This window comes from Cetorhinus maximus, unplaced genomic scaffold (assembly GCF_964194155.1).
Source record: "Cetorhinus maximus unplaced genomic scaffold, sCetMax3.hap1.1 HAP1_SCAFFOLD_506, whole genome shotgun sequence".
Lineage (NCBI taxonomy): Eukaryota > Metazoa > Chordata > Chondrichthyes > Lamniformes > Cetorhinidae > Cetorhinus > Cetorhinus maximus.
Genome location: NW_027596448.1, coordinates 1 through 22,281, shown reverse-complemented (window position 1 = coordinate 22,281; position 22,281 = coordinate 1). Strand labels below are relative to the sequence as shown.

At 48.1% G+C, this 22,281-nt stretch overlaps 1 protein-coding gene across 1 annotated transcript; it reads right to left on the bottom strand.

The window, feature by feature from the left end:
* Nucleotides 1-3,603: 3,603 nt before the first annotated feature.
* On the bottom strand, nucleotides 3,604-20,463 carry rsph4a (radial spoke head component 4A). Its single transcript, XM_078535516.1, has 6 exons — nucleotides 20,106-20,463; nucleotides 17,282-17,522; nucleotides 10,475-11,233; nucleotides 8,742-8,883; nucleotides 4,714-4,831; nucleotides 3,604-4,025 (listed from the first exon to the last, which is right to left on the bottom strand). The coding sequence occupies exons 1-6, from the start codon at nucleotides 20,306-20,308 to the stop codon at nucleotides 3,785-3,787; spliced, it is 1,704 nt and encodes a 567-aa protein (XP_078391642.1). The 5' UTR covers nucleotides 20,309-20,463; the 3' UTR covers nucleotides 3,604-3,784.
* Nucleotides 20,464-22,281: the final 1,818 nt, after the last annotated feature.

The following is a 22,281-nucleotide window of genomic DNA, read 5'->3' as shown; positions in this document are numbered from 1 at the left end:
GGTGGTGGTATAGCGGTAATGTCACTGGACTAGCGATCCAAGTTAATACCCTCGGGGACGTGGGTTCAAATGGCAGTGGGTGGAATTTAAATTTAATTAATAAAAAGCCTGAATGGTGCCGTGATTGTCATAGAACCTCAGCTGGTTCACTAATGCCCCTTTAGGGAAGGAAATCTGCCTTCCTTACCCGGTCTGGCCTACACATGACTCCAGACCCACAGCCATGTGGTTGGCTCTGAAATGGCCGAGTGAGACACTCAGTTCAAGGACAGCAACTGCTAGTCAGTGAGGTCCACATCCCGTGAAAGATTAAAAAACAAACCTACTGTGTAATTGCAGCTTTTCTGTTTTTACCCTCAGATAATTTGGGGACCTATCAAGATGACTCAGCCCCCTGGTGTTAATCAGGTGAGTGAGGGATGTTACACAGGGAGTGCGTCACAGGGCATGTCACACACTGACCAGCAGAGAGAGGAATGTGTCACGGGGAGTATTACACAGGGAGTGTGACACAGGGTACATCGCAAAGGCAGAGCCACACAAGGATCGTTACACAGTGACCAGCTAAGCAATAGTGTTACATACTCTGTGATAACGTGGGGCGTGATACACACTGGGCAGGAATGTAAGGAGTGTTAGACACTGGATGGGAAATTAGGTCATCTGACAAACTATGGGGTAATGCGAGAGTGTTAGACACTGGGTGGGAGTGCAGGGTGTGTTAGACACTGGGTGGGAGTACAGGGTGTGTTAGACACTGGGTGGGAGTGCAGGGTGTGTTAGACACTGGGTGGGAGTACAGGGTGTTAGACACTGGGTGGGAGTGCAGGGTGTTAGACACTGGGTGGGAGTGCAGGGTGTGTTAGACACTGGGTGGGAGTGCAGGGTGTTAGACACTGGGTGGGAGTACAGGGTGTGTTAGACACTGGGTGGGAGTGCAGGGTGTTAGACACTGGGTGGGAGTGCAGGGTGTGTTAGACACTGGGTGGGAGTGCAGGGTGTTAGACACTGGGTGGGAGTACAGGGTGTGTTAGACACTGGGTGGGAGTGCAGGGTGTTAGACACTGGGTGGGAGTGCAGGGTGTGTTAGACACTGGGTGGGAGTACAGGGTGTGTTAGACACTGGGTGGGAGTGCAGTGTGTGTTAGACACTGGGTGGGAGTACAGGGTGTTAGACACTGGGTGGGAGTGCAGGGTGTGTTAGACACTGGGTGGGAGTACAGGGTGTGTTAGACACTGGGTGGGAGTGCAGGGTGTTAGACACTGGGTGGGAGTGCAGGGTGTTAGACACTGGGTGGGAGTACAGGGTGTGTTAGACACTGGGTGGGAGTGCAGGGTGTGTTAGACACTGGGTGGGAGTGCAGGGTGTTAGACACTGGGTGGGAGTGCAGGGTGTTAGACACTGGGTGGGAGTGCAGGGTGTGTTAGACACTGGGTGGGAGTGCAGGGTGTTAGACACTGGGTGGGAGTGCAGGGTGTGTTAGACACTGGTCTGTAATGTAGGTCAGTTTACACACTGTGGGGGTGGGTGGTAATGCAGAGTGTGAGACACTGAGTGGGCATACAGGTTGCTCCCTCTTTCCTGTACATGTTTCCCCTCCTGGGCAAATGGTCATCCCTCTTGTGTGAGCAGGGTTCCTGAGTGCGAGAGAGCTGAGCCCAATCCCATCCACAGCAAAGCTGGACAGGATGAAGTTTTAAATAAAGAGAGTGTGTCCCTATTATGACCACTGACCGGTGCTAAAAATCAGCCATGCGATTGGGTAGTGGGGGTCCTGGAATAATTCCCATGGCTACAGACACCATATTGATGTCTAAGGGAGCAAGTCCAATTCGTTTCTGTGCACACATTATCATCTTCAGTCCCTTTTACAGACAGTGTGGGGCTGTGCTGTCTCTGTACTTTGTGGTGCGACAGTGACACCTGCTGGTAGAACAGCATTAGCCATCACCTCAGTTCCACGATGATAGAGGTGTCACAGTCTGAAGCTGCCGACTTGGCTGAGTCAAGCGCTGCAACTCGGAGGGTCATTTCGACATTGCCACGGTCAGCGCCAATAAAAATTGGGGGCAGGTATAAAGTGGGCTCTCGCCACGGGTCAAAATTACCCCTGATAAACCCGTGACCGAATCCCTCATTCGTTCAGACTTCTGTCCCCAGCTTCTGCAAAGCTTTTAATTCTTCAGAAATGTAAAACCATGCTTTGTTCACTCCGGGGATCTTCCTGCTGACAGACTCTGTCAAATATCATAAGGACATGAGAAATAGGAGCAGGAGTCGACCACATGGCCTCAGGAGCCTGCTCCGCCATTTAATACGACCATGGCTGATCTTGGGCCATTTTCCTGCCCGCTCCCCAATTCCCTTAATTTCCTGACAGACCAAAAATCTCTCTCTCTCAGCCTTACAGACATTCAACGATGGAGCATTCACAACCCTCTGGGGTAGAGAGTTCCAAAGATTCACATCCCTTTGAGTGAGGAATTTTCTCCTCATCTCAGTCCTAAATGATCGGCCCCTTATCCCGAGACTGTGCCCCCGTGTTCTAGATTCCCCGGCCAGGGGGAAACAACCTCTCAGCGTCCACCCTGTCAAACCCCTTCTCAATCATGTCTGTTTCATTCAGATCACCTCTCGTCCTTCTAAACTCCAGACAATGTAGACCCAAATTACTCAGCCTCTCATTGGAGGACCACCCTCTCATCCCAGGAACCAGTTTAGTGAACCTTCACTTTACTGCTTCCAATGCAAGTATTTCCCTCCTTAAATTCTGAGGCCAAAAATATTCTTAAATATCCTGCGGGGTCTTGACACGTTAGGGGGAAATCATTGCTCCCGACTCCCAATAGTCCATGCAACGTTTCAGCTGGACTGTTCTCCTGGACAGCCTGGGGCAGCGCAGTCAGGAAGTCTCTCATGCTGGAGAATGAGCATGTGTGAACAACAGCCTGGTTGTTATGCCAACGTTGAATGAAAAATGCAGGACTGGAAGCAGTCAGGCATCTGTGAGACGCATCGCATCAGCTTTTTCAGGAAATAAGCAGGGAGAGACTACAGAATTAGTGATAAACACTGCTCTGCTGGCCAGAGTGTAAGGTTCTTTGTGCAATGTTCCCTACGCAACCTGCATCACTCCCTCACACTCCAGTCCCCTCTCTCTCTCACCCATGCACACTGCTCCCTCACACTCTGTGCTCCCTCCCTCACACTCCAGTCCCCCTCTCTCTCCCTCTCTCTCTCCTGTGCACACCACTCCCTCACACTCTCTGCTCTCTCCGTCACACTCCAGTCCCCCTCTCTCTCTCTCTCTCTCTCTCCCGTGCACGCCGCTCCCTCACACTCTGTGCTCTCCTGCCCACCTCCTCTCTTCACCTCGCTGCTTCTCTGGTGTTTGTCCGTTCATCGGTCTGGCTGATGGGGTTCGAACGCAGACAAAGCAAATGCTCGAGCAGAAGCAGAATACCTCTTGATGCTGGAAATGTGAAACAAACACAGAAAAAGCTGCAAATATTCATCAGGCTAGGCAGCGTCTGCGGAGAGAGAAACGGGAGTTACTGTTTCAGATCCATGACCTTTCACCAGTAAGCGCTTGGATTTTTCTCAAGCAGTAAAAAAATCTTTATTATCATCTATGCATCTATAATAAAAGCATTTACAGATTTAGTGTCCTTTGAAGTGGTGAGTGGAGAGGTCACAGCAAGTATTACACCTCAAAAAATTTGACATTATATGAAATACAGGGGAAAAAAAATCAAATATTTGTCTGGGAAAATTCCTCTTCAATTAGTTGTCGTCCTCCTCCTCCTCCTCTTCCTCCTCCTCCTCTTCCTCCACCTCCTCCGCTGCCGCCAGTCGCTCCTCCATCGCGGCCCGGAGGGCCTGCTCCTCTTCCACTGTTGGGTCATCCGCCTCAGTGATGTCCGGGCCGCTGGCGAACTCCATCTGCACTGGCGGGGCTGAGGGGGGGCTGTAGTTTTCTGGGCTGTACTTGTGGCCCCAGCCAAAATAAACGTTCTCAAATTTCCTGTGGAACAGAGAAACATTTCAGTCGGAGCCCGGTTCTCGCCCAGTGGAACAGCCGCCCCCGCCCCCCACCCCCACCCGGCAGTGATCGAGTGGGCCGGCCTGGTTCAAAGAGGTCAACGTTCATTTGTTAACCCACGGCACGGCAGCTAGATCAGCCCTGCCACTGTGGGGACATCCCGACAGGAATGACAGTCATTTCCCTCAACAAGGAAGGATTGCACCTCGCCAGTCCCAACCCAAACCCTGGCTCAAGGAAGAAGGTCAATATCTGACCTTTATGCCACTATTAACTCCTGCCTCAGTCTTTAACACTATCACTAACACTCCCTTTGTCACGTGTCCATGACTTCTTTGTCAAACCTCTCCTGAACTCCCACCTCTCCCTGACCTTCCATCTTGCTCCACCCCCCCTCCCTCTCTTCAACAGTATAAAACCAATCACATTTCTACCTCTCTTCAGCTCTGAAGAAGGGTCAGACGGACTCGAAACGTTAACCCTGTTTCCCTCTCCACGGATGCTGCCAGACCTGCTGAGTTTTTCCAGAATTTTCTGTTATTATTCCAGGTTTCCAGCATCCGCAGTATTTTGCTTTTAAACAATGAGCGGCCTGGCCAATGTGTCCAAAGCCAGGGAACCACCCCCCCACCCCCACCACCCCCAGCTGCCAAAATAATGGGATACTCACTTTCCAATTGCAAAGGTGAATGCCCCTGGCCAGAGGTTGGACCGGACCAAAGCGATGGCGTACTGGGGGATCAGGTTGGATGAAGCCTTGACTGCCCAGGGAGGCACACGGTTGATCTCTGAAACAATGAAAGACCAGAAAGGATTTCAGTTACTGACGCCATCGTCACAGGAAGGAACACTATGGAAATATTCTTCCCACTTCTCTGTCTCTCTTGAGGTTGACTCCATGGGAATGCGGGATATGGTGAGAGTGATTCCTGGGACGAGCAGGTTATCTTATGAGGAGACTGAGGTGTAGTGGTATTGTCACTGGGCTAGTAATTGAGGTTAATGCTTTAGGGACCTGTGTTCGAACCCCACCACATCAAATGGCCTACATGTGACCAGACCCACAGCAATGTGGTTGACTCTGCTCTGCCCTCTGAAATGACCTAGCAAGACACTCAGTTGTATCCCGTGGCATTGACCTAGGCACCGGAAACAGCAACAGCAGCAAACTCAGCCCTATTGACCCTGCAAAGCCCTCCTTACTATTGGGAGAGCTGTCTCGCAGACAGTCTGACAAAGTCATATTCAGTGTTCCTCCATGTTGAACATCACTCAGAAGAAGCACTGAGGGTGGCAAGGATGCAGAATGTACTCTGGGTGGGGGACTTCAATGTCCATCACCAAGAGTGGCTCCGTAGCTCCACTACTGACTGAGCTGGCCGAGCCCTAAATGACATAGACTGGGCCTGCAGCAGGTGGTGAGGGAAAAACATACTTGGCCCCATTCCCACCAACCTGCCTGCTGCAGATGCATCTGTCCATGACAGCATCGGTAGGAGTTGGGGAGACCAAGTCCTGCTCTCACATTGAGGATACCCTCCATCGTGTTTTGTGTCACTACCACTGTGCTAACTGGGATAGATTTCAAACAGATCTGGCAACCATGAGGTGCTGTGGGCCATCAGCAGCATCCAAATTGTACTCAGACACAATCTGTAAATTCATGGCCCAGTTTATCCCCCACCCTACCATTACCATCAAGCCAGGGGATCAACATTAGTTCAATGAAGAGTGCAGGAGGGCATGCCTAAAAATGAGGTGCCAACCTGGTGAAGTTACAACACAGGACTACTTATGTGACAAAGGGTATAAGCAGCAAGTGTTAGACACAGCTAAACGACTCCACAACCAACGTATCAGATCTAAGCTCTGCAGTCCTGCCACATCCAGTCGTGAATGGTGGTGGACAATTAAACAACTCACTGGAGGAGGAGGCTCCACAAATATCCCCATCTTCAGTAATGGGGGAGTCCAGCACATCAGCGCAAAAGATAGGGCTGAAGCATTTGCTACAATCTTCAGCCAGAGGTGCCGAGTGGATGATCCATCTCAGCCTCCTCCGGAGGTCCCCAACATCACAGATGCCAGTCTTCAGCCAATTTGATTCACTCCACGTGATGTCAAGAAATGGCTGAAGGCACTGGATACTGCAATGGCTATGGGCCCTGACAATATTCCGGCAAGGGTACTAAAGACTTGTGCTCCAGAACTTGCTGTGCCCCTAGCCAAGCTGTTCCAGTACAGCTACAACTCTGGCATCTACCCAGCAATAGTGGAAAATTGCCCAGGCATGTCCTGTACATAAAAAGCAGAACAAATCCAGCCCAGCCAATTACCACCCCATCAGTCTACTCTTGATCATCAGTAAAGTAATGGAAGGGGGTCATCAACAGTGCTATCAAGCGACACTTACTTAGCAATAACCTGCTCACTGACGCCCAGTTTGGGTTCCGCCAGGGCCACTCAGCTCCTGATCTCATTACAGCCTTGGTTCAAACATGGACAAAAGAGCTGAACACCCGAGGGGAGGTGAGAGTGACTGCCCTTGACATCAAGGCAGCATTTGACTGAGTGTGGCATCAAGGAGCCCTAGCAAAACTGGAGTCAATGGGAATCAGGGGGAAACTCTCCACTGGTTGGAGTCATAAAGGAAGATGGTTGTGATTGTTGGAGGTCAATCACCTCAGTTCCAGGACATCACTGCAGGAGTTCCTCAGGGTAGTGCCCTCGGCCCAACCATCTTCAGCTGCTTCATCAATGACCTTCCTTCCATCATAAGGTCAGAAGTGGGGATGTTCGCTGATGATTGCACAATGTTCAGCACCATTCATGACTTCTCAGATACTGAAGCAATCCATATCCAAATGCAGCAAGACCTGGACAATATCCAGGCTTGGGCTGACAAGTGGCAAGTAACATTCGCATGACACAAGTGCCAGGCAATGACCATCTCCAACAAGAGGGAATCTAGCCATCGCCCAAGACACTCAATGGCATTACAATTGAATCCCCCATTATCAACATCCTGGGGGTTACCATTAACCAGAAACTGAACTGGACTAGCCATATAAATACTGTGGCTACAAGGTCAGGGGCTAGGAATCCTGCGACAAGTCACTCACCTTCTGACTCCCCAAGTCCTGTCCACCACCAAAAGGCACAAGTCAGGAGTGTGATGGAATACTCTCCAGTTGCCTGGGTGAGTGCAGCTCCAACACTCAAGAAGCTCAACACCATCCAGGACAAAGCAGGCCACATGATTGGCACCACATCCACAAACTCCCTCCACCACCGACGCACAGTGGTAGCAGTGTGTACCATCTACAAGATACACTGCAGAAACAGACCAAGGCTCCTTAGACAGCACCTTTCAAAGCCACGACAGCTACCATCTATAAGTACAAGGGCAGAAGGCACATGGGAACACCACCACCTGGAAGTTCCCCTCCAAGCCATTCAACTGACTGCCATTTCTTCACTGTCGCTGGGTCAAAATCCTGGAACTCCCTCCCTAACAGCACTGTGGGTGTACCTACACCACATGGACTGCAGCGGTTCAAGGAGGCAGCTCACCACCACCTTCTCAAGGGCAATTAGGGATGGGAAATAATTGCTGGCCTAGCCAGTGATGCCCTTATCCCATGAATGAATTAAAAAAAGGAAAGGTTGGGTTTGTATCCATTGCAGTTTAGAAGAATGAGAGGTGATCTTACTGAAACATATAAGATCCTGAGGGGACTTGACAGGGTGGATGCTGAGAGGATGTTTCCCCTCGGGGGAGAGACTAGAACTAGGGGATGCAGTTTAAAAATAAGGGGTCTCCCATTTAAGACGGAGATGAGGAGAATTTTTTTCTCTCAGAGGGTTGTGAGTCTCTTCCCCAGGGAGCAGTAGAGACTGGGTCATTGAATATTTTTAAGGCAAAGCTAGATAGATTCTTGACTAACAAGAGAGTCAAAGGTTATGGGGGGTAGACAGGAATGCGGAGTTGAGGCCACAATCAGATCAGCCATGATCTTATTGAATAGTGAAGCAGACTCAAGGGGCTGAATGGCCTACTCCTGCTCCTAATCATATGTTTGTACAGTAGCTGTGTGTGTATGTGGGAATGGGGAATGCGGGGAGATAATAGGCAGCTGAGGTTGGGGGTTATGGGGAGAATGTGGGTAAATGGCGTTAGAGGATATGGTGAAAAGGTGGGATGGTGGATTTGAGGGATATGGCGAGAAGGTGGGTAGGTAGGATTGACGGATATGGGGAGTAGGTAGGTGAGATTGAGGGAAATGGGGAGAAGGTGGGTAGATGAGTTGGGGATATGGGGAGAAGTTGGGATGGTGTATTTGAGGGATATGATGAGAAGGTGGATGGGGGTGTTGACAGATATGGGAAGCAGGCAGGTAGTTGGGATTGTGGTTTACGAGGAGAAGCTGGGTGAATGGGTTGAGGGATACGTGGGGAGAAGGTGAGATTAAGGGACAATTAGGAAAAGCTGGGTAGGGACTGGATATGTGGAAATGGCATTGGTTTGACTGGCCTATGATGGTCTTCTCCTGTTCCTAAAATTTCGCAGCAGTCGGAGCCTTCAGGAGAGAGTGAGTGGGAATTTTCCAACAAAAGGAACGTGACACAAAAACTAAACCGAGATATTCTTTGTGCTGTGTTGAGTAGGGGGCTTATTCCTAATAACGTCTGTCTTACCTGCATCTTCAGACAGGGGAGTGAGGAGGGGTGGCCCAACCTCTGGTTCAGGCTCGTCTGGTGCTTCTTGCTCCTCTTCCTCCTCCTCCTCCTCAAAATCCTCCTCCTTTCTCTGAACAGGATTGAACCAAACACAGCGGCCCTGCATCAGACCAAACAACTTTGTTTAAGAAGCCAAACCTCTGGAACAGGACTTAATGTACTTTGACTCTGCCATACCATGTAATGGCTTTAAAACATCATTGTAGACACCAGGCAAAATTTGACACAGAGTCACATCAGGAGATATCAGGACAGGTGATCAAAATCTTGGACAAAGAAGTGGGTATGAAAGAGCCAGAGGTTTAGGGAGGGGATTCCAGAGTATAGGGCCAAGGCAGGTGAAGGCTCGACTGCCAAGGCTGTGGCATTGGAAATCAGGGATGCGTAAGAGGCCGGAATTGGAGGAACGCAGAGATCTCGGAAGGCTGTAGTGCTGAAGAGGTTACAGAACCGGAGTGGGGGGGAGGGGGTGAGGCAATGCAGAATAGTGTCATCAGCCACGCATTTAATGGGTCTGCCATGTTTCCAAGGGTCCACCCTCATCCGTGTGCCTTCCTGCTGAGCACACCAGGGAACACTGGGGGCGGTGAGGAGCGATGGGGATGCAAGCTTTTCCCTAGTGCTCCGTGTTCGCATGCAGGGTCCTCGGTTAGGTCAGGCGTGGCAGGCAACTGACACGGCACTGCCAAAATATTTCCCCAGAACAATTCCCAAACTGCAGAGACGAGGGTCCGCGGCTTTAGTTGGCCTTTTGGTCGCCTCCCAGGCTGAGAGGCAGGTATCAGGTCACTTACTTCATTATATTCCAGTCTAAGGGCCTGTGGCAAGGTCAGCGGTGATTAATGGTGTCAATCCAGAAAATTGGTGACTGCCATTCACCCTGACAATGAGCTGAGTGACAAGAACAGACTTTTATCGGCCTATATTGGCAGCGCAGCTTCAGAACTGCAGTGAACAATGGCACAGCACAGTATCCCGCTAACTCTGTTATTGGCTGGAACTTCCAAGCGTTAATAATGGGGGTGTGCCCTTGATTGTGAGTTCCCAGCAACTTCAGGCCCACAATCTTTCTCGTCATCACCGAACGCGTCAAACTGCAGCTCTCCGCCATTAAGCCTGATCCACAGCTGGTTCCGTTTTTGGCTACGTCTCATTCACTCATAACTCCTTGCCATCGCATCCAGATCATTGCCCATCCTCTCATTCGGGGAGGCAGTGGCTTGATGGTAATGTCGCTGGACTAGTAATCCAGAGACCTGGCCAGGATTAATGGTCTGGGGGACATGGGTTCAAGTCCTACCACAGCAGCTGGTGGAATTTAAATTCAGTTAATAAATCTGGAATTGAAAGCTAGTCTCAGTGACGGTGACCATGAAACTATCATCGATTGTTGTAAAAACCCACCTGGTTCACTAATGCCCCTTCAGGGAAGGAAATCTGCCATCCTTACCCGGTCTGGCCTACGTGTGACTCCAGACCCACAGCAACGTGGTTGACTCTTAACTGCCCCTCTGAAATGGCCACTCAGTTCAAAGGCAATTAGGGATGGGCAGCAAATGCTGACCTTGCCAGCGACACCCAGATCCCATGGAAGAACAAAGCGAAAATAAAAAATGGGAGAGTTTCGTAGCTGAGGGATGAAGATAGGAAGAAGATAAATTAAAATATGGAGGTGTAAAAGACATGCATACCTGTGGGAGGATGTGTTGTGTGTGATGGACCCAGTTGGCCATGCTGTCCAACAGCTCTACTGTGGTAATTCCTTCAAATTCTGTGTTCTCCTCGTAATTTTCCCTCACTGAGCCTTCCTCCTCCTCCTCCTCCTCTTCCCCAAACTGGTAGAATCCCAGTGGGCTGATCTGCGTGCCAGCGGAGATCCTGGCGATCTGCGCCCTCAGATAATTCATCTCATTCCCAGGGAACGGCGGGTAGCTGATGACGGGAGCTGCCAAGTCGCCGGTGAAGAATTTCCTGATCTTCCTGGCTACCGTGATCTGTGCTGGTGTAACCAGGGGCAGCTTCACCCACGGCCTGGCTGGCTCACTGCAAACAAAGTAGGTATACCTGTTCGTCCCAGAGTGCTTTTCCTCTTTCGGGATGACTGGCGGGGGTTTGTACGTGGAGGCTGGAGGCTTATCTTCCACCTCTTCAGGCTCCTCCTCCTCGGTTCTCCCGAAGTCATCTTTATCGTCTTCCCGTGCCTCCACATCCTCCTCTTCTACCGACTCCTCTGTGTCCTCCTCTCCTTCGCGAAAATCCACCTCGGCTATGATGTAATTTCCGTTGATTCCCAAGACCTTGCCCCAGAACCGGCACTTCTGCAGCGGGTACATCTCCACCAACTGCTTCAGCGCCAGAAAGATGCGGTACATCTCGTCGCTGCTGAGGCCAATTCCCGTGTGCTCAAAGTAATAGGCCAACTCCATTGCGTTTGGGAGAGGCGTATCCAACTGCCAGAGAAAAACAGAAGGGTGTGAAAGGGAACGACGCTGAAACCCTACGCCAAAAGAAAGGCTTGCATTTATGTGGCTCCTTTCGCAACATCAGGACGCCCCAAAGTGCTTCACCACTAGTAAAATACTTCCAAATGTGGTCATGTAGGAAGGTAATTTCTGCACCCTAATCAGCAATGCGATAATGACCAGACGAACTGTGACAGCCGTGGATCAGTGGGTCACGCTCTCACCGCTGTATCAGGAGGTTGTGTATTTCTAGTCCCACTCTAGAGACTTGAGTACAAAAATCTAGGCTCACGCTCCAGGGCAGCACTGAGGGGCCGCAGCGCTGTGGGAGGTGCTGTCTTTCGGATGAGACGTTAAGCTGAGGGCTCCTCTGCCCTCTCTCTGGTGGACTTGAAAGATTCCACGGCACTCTTTCAAAGAGAAGCAGGGAACTTGAACTCAGAGGATAATATTTATGCCTCGATCAACAGATTATTTGTTTATTATCACATTGCTGTTTGTGGGATCTTGTGGTGTGCAAATTGACTGCTGTGCTTTGTGCATTACAACAATGGCTACACTTCAGAAAGTACTCCAATGGCTAGTAAAGTGCTTTTGAACATCCTGAGGTTGTGAAAGGTGCCACAGAATTTCAAGTTTTTTTCTCCCTCTACCTGTTTTCACAATGTTGGTTGAAGGATAAGTATTGGCCAGGATGCTGGGGAAAACTCACCTGCTCTTCTTTAAAATAGAGCTGTGGGGTCTTTTGTATCCACCTGAAGGAGGTGGGGGGGGGGACGATGGGGGTGCAGACAGGGCCTTAGTTGAATGCTGTCTGCAAAAGAGCTCTCCTCCAGTACTGACACTGGAGTGTCAGCCTAGATTTTGGATTGAGACTTGAACCTACAACCTTCTAACCCAGAAGGTGATGCCACTCAGCCAAGACTCACACCAAGACTTGGAGCATGGTCTGGTAGCGTGAAAGCATAGAGGAACAGGTATTATGTGTGTAAGGGCTAATGATGCATTTAACCAGGCTTACTAATAATTACTTGCCTTAGCAATGGTTGATGAGGGTAGTGCGGTTAATGTTGTGCGTATGGACTTTCCGAAAGTACTTGATAAGGTAGCTTAAAAAAGACTTATTAGCAAAATTGAAGCTCATGGGATTAAAGGAACAATGGCTGTGTGGATACAAAATTGTCTAAGAGATAGAAAGCAGTGAGTAGTGGTGAACAGTTGTTTTTCAGCCTCGAGGGAAGTGTACCTTGGGTGCAAGAACATAATTACTAGAAGCAGGAATAGGCCATTCGGCCCCTCAAGCCTGCCCCGCCATTCAATAAGATCATGGCTGCTCTGACCCAGGCCTCAACTCCTCTTTCGTGCCAGCTCCTCATAGCCCTAAACTCCCCAATATTTCAAATATCTATCTACCTCCTCTTTAAATACTTTCAGTGATCTAGCCTCCACAACTCTCTGGGGTAGAGAATTCCAGACATTCACTACCCTCTGAGAGAAGAAATTCCTTCACAGCTCAGTTTTAAATAAGTGGCCCCTTATTCTGTAACTATGTCCCCTAGTTTGAGATTCCCCCACTAGTGGAAACATCTTCTCAACATCTACCCTGTCAAGCCCCCTCAGAATCTTGTACATTTCAATAAGATCATCCCTCATTCTTCTAAACTCTAATGAAAAGAGGCCTAACCTGTTTAGCCGTTCTTGATAAGTCAATCCTTTCATCCCAGGAATTAGCCTAGTGAATCTTTTTTGAACTGTCTCCAATGCCAGTATATCCTTTCTTAAATATGGGGATCAAAACTGTACACAGTACTCTAGGTGCAGTCTCACCAACACCCTGTACAGTTGTAACAAGACTTGCCTATTTTTAAACTCCAACCCCCTAGCAATACAGACCAAAATTCCATTTGCCTTCTTAATTACTTGCTGCACCTGCATGCTGACTTTTTGTGTTTCATGCACAAGAACACCCAGATCCCTCTGTGCTGCACTTTTTTGGAGTCTCTCTCTATTTAAATAATAGTCCGCCTTTTGATTCTTCCTACCAAAGTGCATGAACTCACACTTTATTACATTAAACTCCATCTGCCAGGTTTTTTCCCACTCACTCAACCTGTCTATATCCCTTTGCAGATACCTTATATCCTCATCATTACATGCCTTCCCACCTATTTTTGTGCCATCAGCAAATTTGGATACATTACATTCTGCCCCCTCCTCCAAGTCATTAAAATAGGTAGTAAATAATTGAGACCTTAGGACTGATCTTTGTGGCACTCCACTAGTTACGTCTTTCCAACCTGAAAAAAGACCCATTAATCCCGACTCTCTGTCTTCTGTGTGTTAACCAATCCTCAATCCATGCTAATACATAACTGTCATAAAGGTATTAATGTATATAATGTTATTGGAAATTATCTTAAATTGGACTTGTAGTAGGGTCTGTGTCTGTGGGTGTGAGTGTGTGTGTGACTTAATTGGATTAAAGCTAGTCTGGGTGCTTTGATGTGTAGTAGTTTTGAGATGTTAAACAGTAAGGTAGAGGGGACAATTGCATTTTGTTGAATAAATCATTCAAAGACTGGGGGTAAAATCTTGCACCTGGCTAGGAGACACCAAGCAATATGTTTATGTTACTAATAAAATTGGTACTATGAAAGGGGTTTTATTGTTAGAAGAGGTGGAGTTCAAAGGGCCTGGTGATACAATGAGAATTTACATTCAAAGGGAAGGCTAGGTATATACAGAAAATAGTTTTGTGTGAGTTAGAGGCATGTAATATCTAAGCAGCCTGTAAACCTTACCACTGTGTCTGTGAAGGAACAAATTGAAAGGAACCTCATTCTGAATTTGTAAGACAAAATGTGCTTTGCCTGGTGTCTGTTTAAGTCTATGGGTTATTGTTGCCATGGGGAAGATTACCTGGGAGTGATTAATTTGGGGATTTGTTGAATAGTTATTATGGTAGTAATTTGTAGACAAGTATATGTGTTTAATTTCTTGTTAAATTAATAAATGTTTAATTCAATTCATATTAAAAATCTCTTGAGGCTTGGTGGTTTTTATTCCTGAATTCAGAATTGCATCTTAAACATACCAATTGAAAAATATAGGTTATGACAGTTGTTTGAAGTTTCCCTCTGGGATTTTAAATATCTCAGCCTTTACCAACTGCTGTGTCATAACAATTACCTCCAATACCGTGAGCTCCTATCTTGTGCAATAACCTTTTATGTGGCACCTTATCGAATGCCTTCTGGAAATCCAAATACACTACATCTACCAGTTCTCCTTTATCAACTCTGCTTGTTATATCCTCAAAGAACTCCAGCAAACATGATTTCCCTTTCACAAAATCATGTTGACTCTGGTTGATTGCGTTAAGCTTTTCTAAATGTCCTGCCATTTCTTCCTTAATAACGGACTATAGCATTTTCCCAACAACAGATATTAGGCTGACTGGCCTATAGTTTCCTGCTTTTTGTCTCCCTCCCTTCTTGGACAGGATCGTCACATTAGTGGTTTGCCAAACCACTGGCACCCTCCCCAAATCCAATGAGTTCTGGAATATTTCGACTAATGCCTCCACTATCTCTGCAGCCACTTCCTTTAAAATCCTTGGATACAGGCCATCAGGTCCTGGTGACTTGTCTGCCTTTAGTCCCATTAGTTTGTCAAATATTTTGTCCCTCGTGATAGAGACTGTTACAAGATCTTTCATCCCATTAGCTCCTTGCTTATCTGATATCTTTGGGATGTTTATAGTGTTCTCCACTGTGAAGACCGATACTAAATATTGGTTTAAATTATCTGCCATTTCCCTGCTCATTATCAATTCTTCAGTCGCATCCTCTGAGGGTCCCATGCTCACTTTAGCCACTCTCTTTCTTTTTATATACCATTAGAAGCTCTTGCCGTTTGTTTTTATATTTCTTGCCAATTTACTTTCATAATCAATTTTCTCCCTCTTTATTAGCTTTTTAGTCATCCGCTGCTAGTTCCTAAAAAATTCCCAGTCCTCTGGCCTACCACTAGTTTTCGCTGCTTTGTATGCCTTAGTTTTTGATTGGATACTCTCCTTGACCGCCTTTGTTAACCATTAGTGGTTCATCCTTCTCATCGAGTCCTTCTTTTTGACCAGGATACATTTTTTCTGAGCTTTATGACATATCGGCTTAAATATCTGCCACTGCTCATCCACTGACCTTCTCCTTAGTCTATTTTCCCAGCCTGCTTTAGACAACTTTTGTCTTCATATCTCTGTACTGCCCTTATTTAAGTTGAGGACACTGATTTGAGACCCGAGTTGCTCACCCTCAAACTGAATTTGAAATTCTACCACGTTGTGATCGCTACCCCCTACAGGATCCTTAACTACAAGGACTCTTATTAATCCTACCTCATTATACATTACTAGATCCAAAATAGCCTGTTCCCGGGCAGGTTCTGCCAAGTGTTGCTCTAAGAAATTGCACTCTACAAATTCGTCTTTCATGTTACCCCTGCCAATCTGATTTGTCCAGTCAATATGCAGATTAAGATCACCCATGACAAGGGTACATCTGGTACATGTTAATGAAGTGGATGTGGGTATGGAGGGCATAATTTCAAAATCTGCAGGTGGCACATAACTCAAGAAATGCGGTAAACACTGAGGAGGATAGTAACAGGCTTCAGGAGGGCACAAGCTGGTGAAATGGGCAGACACATGGCAGATTAAGTTTAATGCAGAAAAGGGCGAAGTGATTCATTTTGATAGGAAGAATGAGAGGCAATGTGTATTAAATGGGTACAGTTTAAAGCGGATGCAGGAACGGAGAGACCTGAGGTTTACATACACAGCCGGCAGGACAGGCTGAGAAGGCATCTTCAGCTTTGGCTTTTTAAATTAAGGCGTAGAGTTCAAAAGCACCAAATTTATGCTAAATCTGTATAAGACACGAGTTAGGCCCCAGCTGGGGTAGTGTGTCCAATCTGGATGCCACATTTTAGGGAGGATTTCAAGGCCTTAAGGCGGGCACAGAGGAGATTTACTGGGATGGTGCAGGTTAGGAAAGGGCTTCAGTTACAAGTCGTTGCGATCAGGTACGCACTGCCAGAAAGGATAGTGGAAGCAGGTTCAACAGCAGCTTTCAAATGGGATTTGAAAATATACTTGAAAGGGAAAGATTTGAAGTGCTCTGGGAATTGGGGTTAATTGGATAGCTGGGGTAAGGAGCCAGTACAGGGAGGATGAGCCAAACGGCCTCATTCTGTGCTGTATGATTCAGCAATTAGCATCGAGTTATTTTTACGATAAGAAAGAATCAAAATTCCACATTTTTGGGCTTTGGATTCTGGATAGATCTTTTTGTTAGCCCTGTTTGAGCTCCTCACCCCACTTTGTGTCAAGCGGACAAGCCAATGCTTCTCTTATAAGTAAGCGTAGATGCCAGAGGGAGATCCGAGCATGACTCGTCTTTCCAGTTCCCCCTTCACTCAAGCGTACGCCCAAGATTGGAAACTTGGCTAAGGGGAACGTCTGGCCCCCACAACACACAGTCGTCAAGCACAGCTTTGCATAAAAATATTTCTTCTCCCTCCTCCCCTGAAGGTGCTGGCTCTGGCTGGAGTTCGGTCCCACAGGCACTGTCACCTTCCGGTTCCTTACCCTAAGTAAAATTGTTTGTGGATATGCCTAGTCTGAATGTCAGCAGCGCATGTGAGTGCAACATGGCCAAGGCCCCAACTCTTTCTTGTGTGCTCCTCTCAGCAGGGGTCACTGGATAGGAATCAGCAAGTGGCCAGGGACACTGGAGGCAATTACAGTCCTCAAACAGTCACCCCAACCGAGATCAGTGGATTCAGTGCAGAGCAGGAACCATTCTACCCAGTGCCTTTAATGGATGGGCCATCAGGCAAGTTGGTGCCTGGCTTTGAGCCTCTGATGCGCTATTTCAGCCATCCAGCCCTCTGTGCATTTCCACTCAGCACACTGACCTCTATGTCACTCCAGGCCTTCCACCTGTGGAGTGCTAAGCTTCTGAAATCAGTATTTACCACTTCCTCCTCATGATCTGCCGCTGCCCCTTCTTCCGTCTCGACTCCCTTTGCAAAGAGAGTTTTCTGAATCTCAGCCAAAGTGAACGCCATTGAGATCTCGTACTCATCACGCAGTGTGTCCATCTTCTTCTGGAATTGTGTCCGCTTCACCTTCCTGCTGATGTCTTCAATGATGTCCACAGCATTGTTGGGCCGTTCATCCAACAGCTTGGTCATCACCTGTGACAGGTGATCATAGCTAGAAGGGGAAATAACAGAGAGGTTGAAAAGACGTTGCATTGAGCTGTTATAGTTTTGCCCCACCCACCTCTCCACATCCCCCACCCCCACCCCCCAACACCCCACCCCTCACCCCCCCACACCCCACCCCCCCACCCCTCAACCCCACCCCCCAACACCCCACCCCCCAACCCCCCACACCCCAACCCCCCATTCCCCACCCCCCACACCCCAACCCCCCACCCCCCCACCCCCCCACCCCCTAACCCCCTACCCCCACACCCCCCATCCCCACACCCCACCCCCTACAGAACTTCAGCCATTTACAAATATATCTTCTTCCCATTTGCTTATTTTCTTGCACCTTTTCCCCTCTCAGCAGGTTCTCACGGCAGTGCTGACTCTTGCCGAGGCCACCCTGCGGGTCCTTCACCCAAGCGGTCATTCCTTGCACGAGCCTTCCACACTGAGTGGGTCAGCAGGACGTTGGACTGAAAGGGGCACCAAAGTCCAACCCGATCACGAATGGTGGGGGGGGGGGGGGGGGCACACGTACAAGATTAGATGAAAGACATGATGACGGGAGAAACCCCCTCACATAGAGCCACGAGGCTGCGGGACTCACTTCCGGGTTGAAACGGAAACTGTCAACGTTAAAGATTAGATTTGATGGGTAGACAAAGGAAAAGGTCCTGAAAGAAGATGGAACAAGGTGACCAGAGCTACTTGTTTACTTGGGGATTAAACGCTGATGGTGGACCAGATGGGCTGAATGGCCATTTCCATATTGCAGCTTCTATGTATTTCTGTGACTCAGTGCACACTTAATATGTCAGATTTAGTGTGGAGGAGGTTCGAGGTTAGAGAAATAGGGAAGGTTGCAGCCATGGAGAGATTTGAAAGCAAGGATGAAAATTTTAACATTGAGCCATTGTTTAACCAGGAGCCAACATAGGTCAATGAGTACAAAGGTTGATGGGTGATTAGGACTCGGGGTGACTTAATACACAGGGAGGAGAGTTTTGGATGACCTCAAGTCCTGGGGATTTGTTGGATTTTAGACCCTTAAGTTTCCCCAATAGTTTTTCTCTGCTGATATTAATCACTTTAAGTTCCTCGCTCTTATTAGCCCCTTCGTTACACTCTATTTACTGTTTGTAATATGGGCCCTCTACTGAGAAGACAGAAACAAAATATTTGTTAATGTCTCTGCCATTTCCTCATTCCCCGTGATAATTTTTCCTGTCTCTGCCTCTTAAGGACCAACACATACTTTAGCTACTCTCCTTTTTACATGCTTGTAAAGCTCTCATAATCACTTCTGATATTCCTGGCTAGTTTATTCTCACATTCTATTTTTTCCCCATATCCCCAGTTTTTTGGTGGACCTTTGTTGATTTCTAAAACACTCCCAATCCTCAGGCTTATTACTATTCTAGGCAACACTGTAAGCCTCTTTAATCTAGTACTATCCTTCACTTCCTTAGTAAGCCACGGATAGACCTTTTTTACTGATTTTTTGTTTCTTAATGGATGTAATTTTGTTGTATGCTTTGGATCGTTTCTTTAAATGTTTCCCACTGTTTACTTATTCCCCATATCTTTTAGCTTATTTAACCAATCCACCCAAGCCAGCTCTCCCTTCATACCTAATAATCAGCTTTAAGTTTTGAGACCGGAGCTTTTTTGCTTTCAAGCATAATATCCATATAAGCATCCAATTGTATTATGATCACTTTTTCCCAGTGGATCTTTTGCTATGAGATTACTAATTAACACTGCCCTATTACACAATACTAGACCTAAAATAGCTTTATCCCTAGCTGGTTCCGCAATGTATTGCCCCAGGAAAATGTCACAAAAGCATTCTACAATCTCATCTTCCAGACCACCCTTGCCAATTTGATTGGTCCAGTCTATATGAAGATCAAATTCCCCCACAATTATTACAGCGCCTTTGTTTTAAGCTCCAGTTATTATTTTTATTCATTCACAGGATGTGGGCTTCGCTGGCTGGGCTAGCATTTAATGCCCATCCCTAATTGCCCTTCAGAAGTTGGTGGTGAGCTGCTTTCTTGAGCCGCTGCAGTCCCTGTGGTGTAGGTACACCCACAGTGCTGTTAGGGAGGGAGTTCCAGGATTTTGACCCAGCGACAGTGAAGGAACGGCGATATATTTCTGAAGAAGAGCCATTCAGACTGGAAATGTTAACTCTGTCTCTCTCTCCACAGATGCTTCCAGGCCTGCTGAGTTTTTCCAGCATTTTCTGTTTTTATTTCAGATTTCCAGCATCCGCAGTATTTTGTTTTCATCCCGTTCTGTTAAAACTGGTCTCAGGGCTGTTTCTGTGGTCAGATACCGTATCACAAAAACTTAGCTAAAATCAAACCTCGACCACCACATCAAGGTCAACTTGCCATCCGATAAAAGCAGTGCATGGTCTGACGAGGTAAGCAGAGGCCGACTGCAGCATAGCATCTTGACAACGGTAAGCAAGGTGTAAGGACGGAATAGATGCCAGGTCAAGGGAAGGGAGGAAGATAATGAACTTGAACTCATTAATCCAATAATTTTTGAGTCATGTTTAAGTTTACATACTTACAGGTTGAGGTTGCTCACGGTGCTTTTTTGCAGCAAGTAAGCCTTTGCATTTTGGATCATGATTTCATCTGTAGAAGTCAGGTTATTCTCAACTTCCACCAACACTTCCTGACTGCTTTCGCTGCTGGTAAACTCACTCTGTTGCATTCTGGACACAGACTCTGACTGCCCCGGCTGTGGCCCATTATCCGCAAGCTCTGACATTTTCGTGTTTCCTTCTCTCTACTCCTTTTCACTTTCTACTATCTATCTGCTCTCAGGCAGGCCTCTTGCTTTGTTTCTCCCTCTTTCTCTGGCCTTCTAAGATGTCAACTTATTTCCTCTTCTTTCTATTTCCGAATACTCCCTCACACGCCCTTTACTTTGCTTTCACTCTCGCCATTTCCCCAACACTCTCTGCCTAATAACCCTGTAACATTCCCTCCTTATAACCCTGTAACATTCACTCTCACTCCCCCTATAATCCTGTAACACTCTCTATAACCCGATAACATTCACTCTCTCTATAACCTTGTAATTTGTTCACTCTCTCCCCCTATAACCCTGTAACACTCACTCTCTCTCCCCCTGTAACACTCACTCTCTCTCCCCCTGTAACACTCACTCTCTCTCCCCCTGTAACCCTCACTCGCTCCCCCTGTAACCCTCACTCTCTCCCCCTGTAACCCTCACTCTCTCCCCCTGTAACCCTCACTCTCTCCCCCTGTAACCCTCACTCTCTCCCCCTGTAACCCTCACTCTCTCTCCCCCTGTAACCCTCACTCTCTCTCCCCCTGTAACCCTCTCACTCTCCCCCTGTAACCCTCACTCTCCCCCTGTAACCCTCACTCTCTCTCCCCCTGTAACACTCACTCTCTCCCCCTGTAACACTCACTCTCTCTCCCCCTGTAACCCTCACTCTCTCCCCCTGTAACACTCACTCTCTCTCCCCCTGTAACCCTCACTCTCTCTCCCCCTGTAACCCTCACTCTCTCTCCCCCTGTAACCCTCACTCTCTCCCCCTGTAACCCTCTCTCTCTCCCCCTGTAACCCTCTCTCTCTCCCCCTGTAACCCTCACTCTCTCCCCCTGTAACCCTCACTCTCTCTCCCTGTAACCCTCACTCTCTCTCCCCCTGTAACCCTCACTCTCTCTCCCCCTGTAACCCTCACTCTCTCTCCCCCTGTAACCCTCTCTCTCTCCCCCTGTAACCCTCACTCTCTCTCCCCCTGTAACCCTCACTCTCTCCCCCTGTAACCCTCACTCTCTCTCCCCCTGTAACCCTCACTCTCTCTCCCCCTGTAACCCTCACTCTCTCTCCCCCTGTAACCCTCACTCTCTCTCCCCCTGTAACCCTCACTCTCTCCCCCTGTAACCCTCACTCTCTCTCCCCCTGTAACCCTCTCTCTCTCTCCCCCTGTAACCCTCACTCTCTCTCCCCCTGTAACCCTCACTCTCTCCCTCTCTCTCTGCCAGGCTGGGCCTCTCCGTCTCCCGGGTGACGGTTGCCATCATCCTGCCCGTTGCTAGGCAAAACCAAACAACGCGGCTGCGTCAACCTTCCAGAACGTGGGTAACACGTCAGCGCGCTTCCGGAAGGGACTGAATGGGGGAAATGAGACATGGAGGGGAATGAATGGGGGAAATGAGACATGGAGGGGAAGGAATGGGGGAAACGAGACATGGAGGGGAATGAATGGGGGAAATGAGACATGGAGGGGAATGAATGGGGGAAATGAGACATGGAGGGGAAGGAATGGGGGAAATGAGACATGGAGGGGAAGGAATGGGGGAAACGAGACATGGAGGGGAATGAATGAGGGAAATGAGACATGGAGGGGAATGAATGAGGGAAAGGGACATGGAAGGGAATGAATGAGGGAAAGGGACATGGAGGGGAATGAATGAGGGAAATGAGACATGGAGGGGAATGAATGGGGGAAATGAGACATGGAGGGGAATGAATGAGGGAAATGAGACATGGAGGGGAATGAATGAGGGAAAGGGACATGGAAGGGAATGAATGAGGGAAAGGGACATGGAGGGGAATGAATGAGGGAAATGAGACATGGAGGGGAATGAATGGGGGAAATGAGACATGGAGGGGAATGAATGAGGGAAATGAGACATGGAGGGGAATGAATGAGGGAAAGGGACATGGAAGGGAATGAATGAGGGAAAGGGACATGGAGGGGAATG

Bases quoted from the DNA above. Each gene is read 5' to 3' on its own strand.
- rsph4a (XM_078535516.1), bottom strand. From the start codon at position 20,308: ATGTCAGAGCTTGCGGATAATGGGCCACAGCCGGGGCAGTCAGAGTCT. The intron at 11,234-17,281 runs GTAAATACTGAT...TTTCTCTGGCAG, and splicing joins CAGATCATGAGGAGGAAGTG to TTGGATACGCCTCTCCCAAA. The intron at 4,832-8,741 runs GTAAGACAGACG...TCATTGTTTCAG, and splicing joins TCCCCTGTCTGAAGATGCAG to AGATCAACCGTGTGCCTCCC.